The sequence below is a fragment of the Lepidochelys kempii genome, chromosome 3, assembly GCF_965140285.1.
Source record: "Lepidochelys kempii isolate rLepKem1 chromosome 3, rLepKem1.hap1, whole genome shotgun sequence".
Taxonomy (NCBI): Eukaryota; Metazoa; Chordata; order Testudines; family Cheloniidae; genus Lepidochelys; species Lepidochelys kempii.
The window spans coordinates 41,808,649-41,819,476 of NC_136382.1; the positions used below are offsets into that span (position 1 = coordinate 41,808,649).

The window sequence follows — 10,828 nt, forward strand, 5'->3', positions numbered from 1 at the left end:
CCCTACTGGCAAGAAACCATACGGAACATTTTGGGCAGAAATTAGTGTGTATGATTGAGGAAGTAGAAAGTGGTCAAGTTAAAATTATAATAAACAGTTAGTTACAAATTATGGAGACAGTACTGCAGCTCCATATAATGTGAAATTAAACACAGACAATTTATTGACAATATGATCATTATCAGTGATTGGAACTTAAACAAAACCTAGGAAAATCCTTTTTTAAAAAAGTCTCGGTTAAGCTGTTACTAAAATTCTACATTTATATAACAAAGATTTAAAAAAAACTCCTTGGTTGTGGTACTGTTGTTCGGAAATCTAATCTAACTTTCAACCATGGCCCACAGACCTCCAGTTTCCCAGTGAAAACTTCGTGTACTGACCTATATACTGTGAACCTACCCACTTCTTATTCTTATGAGCAAGAGGCCTAAACCCTCCCAGAATGAGCTGGAGACTATAACACTTCATGTATCCATATATGGGACTACACAGCAACCCAGATCAGTCAGTGACACATTTGTCAGTTTACTTTTTTTTGTTTGTTTTCATAACTGTATCAAGCAATTCTCTAGTATGTATTTTGTAACAACTGTGGTTTGCATTAACCTCATTTTAGTCAATTTCATAATCAAATTTCAGGATGCAATATCCACCATTAAAGAACATTCAATTATACTAGTACAAAACTCCTCTGGAATAAACTCTAATAACCATAAACTGAAGATTTTGTTTTAAACTGATCAACTTTTTTACATTTTCTTTTAAACAGGAACGAGAAATGCATAGAATCCTGTAAGAAACAGTGAACTGAAGAAACCACCTTGAATCTCAAGGAGCCTATAATTCCAAGGAAATCTTGACTGGTTTAAAAACTGTTCATAACTGCAGTTAGTTTCTCCCATTAAAATAGTTGCTTAAGGTAAATAAATTATGGACATAACTATATTTAAGACTCTAATCTTAAAGGATCAAATTTCCTCAGCACAGTCAATTGAAAAAACAACACAAAAGGATGCCACCGAGCACGACAGCTTCCGAGGGTGGGGCAATAATCGCAGAATACAATCACACATCCGTGTATTTAGTTGACTCTGTTGCTGCAAATTTCAGAGCTGAAAGTCGGAGGAAAATCTTTAGCTCCTCTTTGAGCTGAAATAAAACAGTGCAATTAGTCAAACTGATCTTGGGAGACCCATGTAGGCTGAGATGAACATCTAGGTAAATCAAAACTTAAAACTGAATGATCTTTGACTTGTTAAAGAACATATACCCCTTACTCTGAAGAAGAAGAAAAAATAGGAAAAAAGCTCATAGAAAGCTAAATTGCGGAAGGAAAAAAAAATCAAAATCCTCCAAGGTACAGATACTTTATTACTTTTCATTGATCTGTCAATGCCACTCACGGAAAGTCTGACCAATCAAGCAAACACATTATGGTTATAGATACCTGTACAATGTTGAAATTAGTCAAGTTCAAAAGTTCAGCAGCGAGTGGCTGCAGGGACGGCTGCCGCCACACCCCTTTCTGCTGTCAGCATGTGAGAGGAGTCTAGGCTTGGAAACAAGGCTGAAATTGACCATGTGCCAAGAAGGAGAGTTGAGCAAGAAAAACCCACAGTAACATTCAACCTTAAACCACAAAGGGAAAAAAAGTAAAAAGGGAGAGGGGAGAAGCGGAAGGCGAAGGGGTGGCTGACTGTGCGGCTGGGAGTGTGTGTGTGTGTGTGGGGGGGGACATTAGCCGGGCCCAGCCTCTGCTAGAGCCATGGAGAGCCCAGTCCTATCCTGTGTCCTTTATCCAGGTGATGGGAATATCAGTGAGGCAAAGACCTGTCCAAAGAGGCTCTGCGGAGAAGCGGAGCAGCAGCTAGGGCCACCGGGAAAAGCTCTGGGGGAAGCGGAGCGCAGCAACGGCGGCCAGCCGCAGCCCGGCTCCATGGAAGGGAGCGCAGCAGCGGGGGAAGAGGAGCGCGGGGGTGGGGAAAGCGGCGCGCTCCCTTTGCAAGCCCCCTGCGGTTTCAGCTCCTCCTTGTGCTTCAGCTCGCCCGGGGCGGGGGACAAAGCCCCGCAGCAGGATCCCGGAGCAGCCGCCTCCTGCAGCCGGGTGGTGAAGAGCCAGTGGGAGATTAACAACGCGGCGTCCGAGTCCGAGGAGGAGGGGGGGGAAGCGGGAGGAGGCGACATCGCCCGGCCGCCGCCTGGCACTTACTGTCCCCAGGCTGGAGCGCAGCCCAGGAGCCCGCAGCAGCCGGTCTCGGAGGAGCCGGACCTGGTGATCGAGGTGTCCGGCCGGCGGATCCGAGCCCACAAGTCGGTGCTGGCGGCCAAGAGCGACTATTTCCGCGCGCGCTCGTCCCGGGACATCCTGCGGGTGAAGGGGGTGAGCTACGGGGCGCTGCGCCTGCTCATCGACTACGTCTACACGGCCCGCATGGGCGAGGTGCGCCACGACAACCTGGCCGAGGTGGTGAGCGGCGCCCGCGTGCTGCAGATGCCCTGCGCCCTGCACTGCGCGGCCGAGGCCATGCGGGCCCAGCTGCGCCTCGACAACTGCTACCAGCTGCTGTGCCTGGCCAAGAAGCAGCGGCTGGCGGAGCTGCGGGAGGCCGCCTACCGCTTCATGAGCGACCACTACCTGCAGGTGCTGCGGGAGCCCGCCGTCTACGGGCGCCTGAGCGGCGCCGAGCGGGACCTCATCCTGCAGCGCCGCCTGGAGGCCGGCAAGCGGAGCCTGCTGGTGGCCGAGGTCAGCGACGCCTTCGAGAGGCTGAGCGCAGGCAGCAGGCCGCAGAGCCGGGAGAGCAGCCGGCCGCAGAGCCCCTCCTCCGTGGTGTCGCTGGAGGAGAGCAGCTACCTGATCTACTGCTACCAGGAGGCGGCCAAGGAGTGGAGGGTGCTGACCCGCCTGCCCGAGGAGGCCAACGCCAAGGGCTGCGCCATGTGCGTCCTCTACAACTACCTCTTCCTGGCTGGGGGCATCGCGGCGGCCCCGGGCGAGCAGCGCGCCCGCCTCTCCGACAAGGTCTTCTGCTACAACCCGCTCACCGACACGTGGAGCCAGGTGCGGCCGCTGGGCCAGCCCCGCTCGCAGCTCAAGCTGCTGGCCTTGGACGGCTACCTCTACGCCGTGGGGGGCGAGTGCCTCTTCACGGTGGAAAGGTACGACCCGCGGGCCGACCGCTGGAGCCCGGTGGCCCCGCTGCCCAAGGGCGCCTTCGCCGTGGCGCACGAAGCCACCACCTGCAACGGGGAGATCTACGTGTCCGGCGGCTCCCTTTTCTACCGCCTGCTCAAGTACGACCCCCGGCGGGACGAGTGGCAGGAGTGCCCCTACAACAGCAGCCGCCGCCGCTCCGCCGACATGGTGGCCTTCAAGAGCTTCATCTACCGCTTTGACCTGAGCGGCAGCCGCGGCGAACAGGGGCAGGCCGGCGGGGTCGAGGTCTTCCGCTACAACACCGTGGCCAAGCGCTGGAGCCAGTGCGCCTCCCTGAGGCCCAGCAGCGGCCCCCTGCAGCCCTTCCGCTGCGCCGCCCTGGGCAGCACCATCTACTGTGTCAACCGGGCCGGCACCCTACGTTTCAACCTGGCCCAGGATGGCGAGGTGGAGGCCGACGGGGGGCTGCCGGGCAGCTTCGATGCAGAGCTGCTGAAGGCCCCCTTCGAGGCCAAAGGTGTCCTCCTGCCCTTCGTGCTCACCCTGCCAGAGAAGCCAGACAAAGCTGGGGAGCCGGAGAGCCCCGTGGTGTTCTGAGTGGGCCTGGCGTGAGGGCAGCCAGATCAACTGCGGGAAGGGGCTGTGCTTGGTTTCCGCGTGGTGCCCTGATCAGCTGGTTTGGGGCCTCTCCACTACTGCACAGCAAACATCCAGCCAGGGGCCCGCACCAGCTGGCAGGATTAGAGGGAGCTGGGCTTGCCCCTAGCTCAGCAGCCTGCCCGACAGCCACAGCCCCTGACTAGGGGCACCTTCAGAAGGTATGCATGCATTAGAGGGCTGGGGTGCCCCTCTTGAAATGTTGATCTAGGGCCGGTGCTGGTTATAACCACTCTAATCTTTACTTTGCTTCATGCGGGAAGAATTCACTCCTTGGCGCTGGTGAGCAGCCAAGCAAATTAAAGAAAAGCTGCTAAAATAGGATAATCTTTGGGATAATGTGGGCCAGTTCCCAATCTGGAGAAGACCTTTTCTCCTGGAGTTATGTAAATCCCTGAAAACAGAAGCTTATAATGGAATATTTAATAATAGTGTTGCTCTTGTATATATACACAAGAGGGGCTGCTTCTTCTGCCTTTCGTTTTCTTCTCTCCTTTGGATATCAGTTGTGAATACTGCTGGCTACATAAAGGAATCCAATTTACTCAACAGTTCATATGTTAGAAAAGTGTAAGGAGATCATCTGAATTGCATTCTTTCATTTTTGGTTCAATAGATTCTTTAAGGAAGACATGGCACTGTAGCCCCAAGAATCCGCATGATTTAACAGAGACCAGATTTAAAGTTTTTAAGCAACACAAATGCCTGCCACATGTTCAGATTTGGAATACAGAGGAAAAGTCAGTTTACCATAGCACAACAGAATTGTGGCTGAAAGAAATGATAATTTCTGTAAAAGACAATGCTTTACTTTTTTATCAGAAGTGTTAAATCATAGTAATCAGGAAGCAAAGCTGTTCAGTTCATGGCAGATTGAAATGACTGTGGATGCCACTGAGTGTTGGGGGAAACATTTTGTATTTCACTGCTCTTTAATTACCTGAAAATCAATGAAAATGAACCTAAACCAAATGTGAATTCGTTGAAACTGATTGCATTCAGTTTACATATTACACTTTATGTCCAGTAGCCTGTGGTAGGAGACTATACCAGCATAGAACAAGGCTATCATGGGAGAACAAGAAAAACAAGAGTTTGCTACACAAGCTGATTATACTTACGTACTAGCATAATGTTAAGATTTCCCTATCTTTTAATTGAGAGGCTGATTTATTTATTTGAGGTAAATGAGTGTTGTAATTAATAATTCACTTGTCAATTATAGTTCTTACTGATGCCATATACTTTCATTTGGATTCTGAATCTTTTGAGAATAATTGTTTAGGAAGCAGCATATAGAGAGAAGAAAAATGATATAATGGGAAGTTGAAGCATACTTTTTATCATGTTGTTATTCAGAAAAAAAGTGTAGACCTTCTGGACAGGCATGCTGTATTAAAAAGCGCATTTGCATTTATTTTATACATTTTATATGTAGACATCCAATAGAAGGATACAGCAAATCTGTTTAGCTTTACAGTAATTAATGAGAAACCATTTTCTTAAAATAGACCCAGTGTTTTTGCTGTTGTTAATTCAGCCTGGAATTGTCACTTGATAATGGAAAAAAATTGTTTATGAGTATTCATCATTCTACAAAGACATAGCAACTTCACATCAAAGAACTGCAGTAGAAGAATCTTTGTTTTATTAAAATATCTTATTTTTAGCAGTGTGCTAACAGTAAAGTTCTTATATCTCATTGCTAATTCTAAAGAAAGGCAGCAGATTCTACCATGAGACATCATTTTGACAGACAGAAGCCACAGAGTTTATCTTTATGATTTATTTGATGTTTTATATAGTTGATCTGATTAGAATACTATTTAGAAACCAGTGGTGCAATCATGAAGCCTTTAGTCAAATAATCTCCCCCAGTGAATTCACTATAAGTGTTGTCTGAACAAGGACTTTCTGACTGGGCTATATACATTTTAGCCTAGTCAGCATGCTAGTTGGTTAAATAGGATTTAACACTGCCGTTAGAATTTATGTTGTGCATACATGCAAAAGTTAGATATTGATCTTTTACTTCCTGATACATTTAACAGATTAGTTAATTCCTCAGCTGGACAAATACAATTTTGCATTTTGCTCCTAATTATATTATTGCCTTCTAAGTATCAGAAGAGCTGTGAGGCTAACGAAAAAATGATTTGTGTGCATTAGAATTATTTTTCATATCATTGTAGCACAGGTAATGCTTATGGTTCTGTAAGTGCAAACCCTTCTGCACGTGCTTAAAGCTAAGCAGCGTGCAAATATTGCTGAAACAGAGCCTGAACCAGGATAAGGACCAAATGCACATATTGAAATGTCAGTTTTATCTCATAGTACAATTATACAATTGTTTATGTATTTGAATACCTTATCTAGTACAGTATTTATACTACATTTCTAGTGAGGAAGCTAATCAGGTTTGTAATTTTTTTCCCCTTTGTATTTTAATTTGGTGGTATTTCATGAAAATGCTGCTTGATTAGTTTTGGGAAACCACTGTGACCTTAAATGTATAAAGATATTCCACAAACATCCAGCAAAGGTTTGAAATTTACCTTTATCATAATTAAGATATTTGTTGCTGTCTATAACTAGAAAACATGTTTGCAAATACATTTTACAACAAAACCAACCAAAAATAAACAAACAAGATTAAATCAAAAGTGCTACAGACACCATGAAGACATTTTCGCTATTTCATTCAGATTAAGAATGATAGTATTGGGCCAAAATGTTCTCTCACTATTTACCCTGTGAAAGTGAGAGCACAATCTGGTTTTAATAAGTAGTAGTCAGTCAAATAGAATTTCCTTTATACCCTAGTTGCATAATCACAGCCAGATGACTGATTTTTCTGGTAACTTAAAGACATTTCTAGCTGGTTTCCTATTCTCTGCCCCATGTTTCCGAAGTAGATCTGTGATTTTTCCCCCCATTATATATTCAGTACTAAATTCAGTTATGAATGTACCAAGTGAAATGAAATGCAAGCCTTACTAACAAAGTTAGCAACAGACGGAGAGCTACTAAGCAATGACATGAGAAAGAACCTTAATTCCTGCAACACAGTTTATAAAACTCCTGTTTATACCTTGAAACCAGTTAAAAGGAATAATTGTCAAAAGAATATCCCTATTTGCTCAACACAAGAAATGCTAAACAATATGCTAATCATAGCTGTTAAATCAATACATCTGTTGTGCAGTAGCTAATGTGAATTCCATGCACAATGAAATCCCTTGTAAATAAACAGCTGATAGAATTTCAACTGCAAAAAGAATAAATTATTCACATGAAAGCTGTACTTCTCCTGTGCTGTTTGGTTAGGTATCAAAGTGGTTGCTCTCAGTACCTTTGGTTATTTATTGTTCATGAGTAGCTTATTGCTTTTCATGCTTTAACAGCATTGATTCCAGTGACTGCTCCACAGATTCTTTCCATTTTACAAGCACAGAGCTTAAACTGTGTTGATTTGCTTTGTGTCTCTGTAGTGACACCTAGCATTTGTTACTTGAACAAACACCAGAAGTTCTATAGTGAGTTTTTTCTTTCTTAGTTTCAGTTTTTCTCAATGACATTGATTTTGGTACAGTTATTAAAGCATAAGAAAAGAGGAGAAACTCTTACTTAGTATCCTATCCGAAAGGTACCATTAAAGTAACTGTAGTGAGTCATTTAATGAATCTGTCTGTAAGGGATAATATCCTGCCTTTGTTCTGTGCACTGAACTCACAGTGGATTGAAAGGCCTTTTATGTGTGGTGTGATAGCAGAATGTAGATCTAAGTAATTTCTAAGAAAAGTACCTTTTAATCTAAGGCTGGGCAGATCCTGTTGCATGATACCCAAAAGTAGGAGGCTAGGGTCGTATGTATACTTAGAGGGCCAAATTCTGCTCTCAGTTAAATCAGTGTAAATATAGAATAATTCCACTAATTTACACCAGTACGACTGAGAACAGAATTTGGCCCACAAACTGTTTGAGTCACATTCTGCACTCAGAAATGTCCAATCCCACTGATGTCACACCATTCATTTTGGCCTAAAAAAAGTATTGTCGTAGGAGCCGCTAGAGTAAATTTACCAGAATTAGGAATCAGTATTCTATTTTGTGTTTTAGAGGCACTCTCAGTTTCACTAGTTACCAGCATTTATCCAGCGGATAGGAGAAAATGTGAATTTGTCTTCTGTTCTGTTTGTTTATTTTGAATTACCATATATTTAGCCAAAGCAAACAAAATAATGGTTGGGGGAGAGCAATGGGGGAGCCAAAAGTAGTATTTTAGCCAGTGTAGAATACATGGCCAGTCGTCTTAAAATAGTTTAGTAAACACATTTTCCTATTTATATTTTTTCCATAACTGGAGCACATTTCAAACAAATACAGTATTTTTCAGTGAGCTAGTTTATTTGCTCATGCTTTGCTCTTAAGCATTAATGTTAGTGATGAATAAACCCTAGACAAATTTGTGAAACTATAAAATGACCACGTTGATACAGTCATTTATCACAGACTAACGAATGCAAATGCTTCAGACACTGTGTACAATTCAGGTGAATTACATTTGTAACTGATGTATTTATTAACCTTTCAGTTTTAAATATCTAGGCAAAAATCACTGTAAAGCTTTTTATGTAGTCTAATTTATGCTGTAATGGAATAAATACATGCAAACGTAAAAGCTCCCCTTAGGGCTTTGCGGGTAGTCGGTGTCCTTTCTTTATGAAATTTCTTTATTTTATATACAGTAATCTATATAGTTTACAATACGTAAACAGTGTTGTGTACATTCTTAACATACAGCAGGGGATTGAAGTTCTAAGTACAGTGTAATTGGCACATACATTTTAATGGTATTCATGATCATGCTACAAAAGTTTGAAAAAATGCACTGTGCTTTGAAAACAGTTGCTACTCCAGCTGAAAGACCACATTTTCTTTTTGTAATGTGTTTGTACTACAAGGTTGAAATACACTTTGCTATTAAAAAGCCCAATTAATTGACTGCTATGTAAGTGCAATGGTGGTACTAGGTTGGGGAAGTGATATCACTCCCAAACCTGGAGACAAATTTTGGGGGCTACAGCACAGTTAATTTCCACTTCCTGTTGCTTCCATAAAGAAGCTAAAATACATTAATTAACTGTATCTAAAGTTACAGTTAAGTTTGCCTGAGTGTATTCTGATATTTAATATGTCAGATTCCTGATAGTTGGCAAATCTAAGGGAGGCATAGGGCCTGATTCTCCACTTACACCAGTTTATTGCCACTCCTTTGACTTCTGCAGAGTTACTGCAGAGTTACTTGCCAAACTCATAGGCAAGATGAGATGGATTCAAAGATGGTGTAAATTTAACTCTTCCCAAGCTACCCTAATGGGCAGACTATACCAGTTTAGACTCCCTTATGTTTATCTAATTAGGACCAAATTCTGCTGTCAGTTGCACCAGTGTAAATATGGAATAACTCAACTGTCCTCACACACACCTTGCCACTGTGCAGTTTGCCTTTCCCTTACTCCTTACACCTCATCACTGAATTTGGTCCACGGTTTGCAAGTGTGTTTCATCTGCTGTAACTTACTGAGAAGCCAGAAGAGAAGAATGCAGCAAGAAAAGCGCTTAACTGAATAGGGTAAGAATATATAAGTTCAGTGGACACTTTCCCTCCTCCCCCCAGTTTAAATGTACACCATTTCCAGTTTCCACTCTCACGTCCGGTGTGGGTTTAAGTAAGTCTGTTGGAGCCTAATTAAATATCAGGGAATATAGTGCTGACATCAAGCCTTATCCTAAGAGATGTGTGCATGCAAATTACATTGAGTTTAGTGGAAATTGTGTTCACCCATCTTGTATGATTAGGCCCATAGGGTCAAATTTCAGCTGTGTTTACAGTCAATTAGTGATGACTGGCTCCAAACGTAGTTGCTTAATTCTCATATGAGGAAAGTAAAAGCACTGACGCTGCCCGTTACAGCATATAGGCCATATAGCTTAGGGCTTCAAAGTCATCCTGATTTGGGGGTATGTTCTCTGTGGTATCAAGCACAGTAGACTTTTTCAGTCCCCCTCAAATGTTTGCTCTCTGTGCTTTCACAGCTTGATGTGACCTTGAGTATCTCAAAGGTTTCCTTGTAAACATATATAGGTGCCTATGTAATACCGACAGACCCTGGTCATTGATGAGCGGGATCAAACCTGGGACCTCTGAAGCTTAATACATGATCCTCTACTGGATGAGCTAAAAGCCATATGGCCCTTAATGAAGACAGTAGAGCAGACTCATTAATCTCTAAGTGGTCTCAGTGCCACTGATGGGACAGAACACCACACACAGGAGGTGTGTGGGTTACACCTATAGTGTGTACTTTGTAGTCACTTCAAGAGAGAGAAACTTTGCTGAGAACCCAAATAAAAGGAATGTCAATCAGTTTCTTGGCTACAAGTGAAGTAAATTATTACTTATTTCTGACAGCTCCAATGCTCCTCTGGGCACATATCAAGCATATAAGAAGGCACAATCTTTTCCCCGAGGAGTTTATAATCTAAGGGTATGTCTATGTTGTGAAGTTGTTGACAAAACTTTTGTCTTTCATAGGTATTTTAAAAAGCCGCCCCGCGGCAGCGTGAACGTGGCTTTGTCGGCAGGAGCGCTCTCCAGCCGACAAAGCTAATGCTACGTGCGGGGCTGGAAGTATTTTGTCAGCAAAAGTGACAACAAAGTACCGACAAAGAGTGTTTACACACGCTGACTTTTAGCGACAAGGCTGTTGATACAGCCTTGTCGCTAAAAGCTGCATAGTGTAGACAGGCCCTAAGGAGAGACAAACAAAAAGCGCAGTGGATGGGGAGAAAGGGAACAACACATTATTATTCTTGATTATTTATTTTGTATTGTGGTAAGGTCTACAAGGATCGCATTGTGCTAGGTGCTCTATAAGCACAGAAGTAAAAGGTGGTCCCTACCCCAAACCAGTTTACAGTTGAGTTAAACTGTTGTGTTTACAAATG

At 43.5% G+C, this 10,828-nt stretch overlaps 1 protein-coding gene across 3 annotated transcripts in view; it reads left to right on the plus strand.

The window, feature by feature from the left end:
• KBTBD11 (kelch repeat and BTB domain containing 11) overlaps positions 1 to 8,515 on the plus strand; it is a 29,041-nt gene extending 20,526 nt beyond the window's left edge. For all 3 annotated transcript variants that reach the window (XM_073336201.2, XM_073336202.2, XM_073336200.2), the window contains one exon: positions 773 to 8,515. In XM_073336201.2, coding sequence (XP_073192302.1) covers positions 1,769 to 3,757 — 1,989 coding nt within the window. In that variant the 5' untranslated portion in view covers positions 773 to 1,768 and the 3' untranslated portion in view covers positions 3,758 to 8,515. The remainder of the gene's footprint in view (positions 1 to 772) is intronic.
• The last annotated feature ends 2,313 nt before the right edge of the window (positions 8,516 to 10,828 follow it).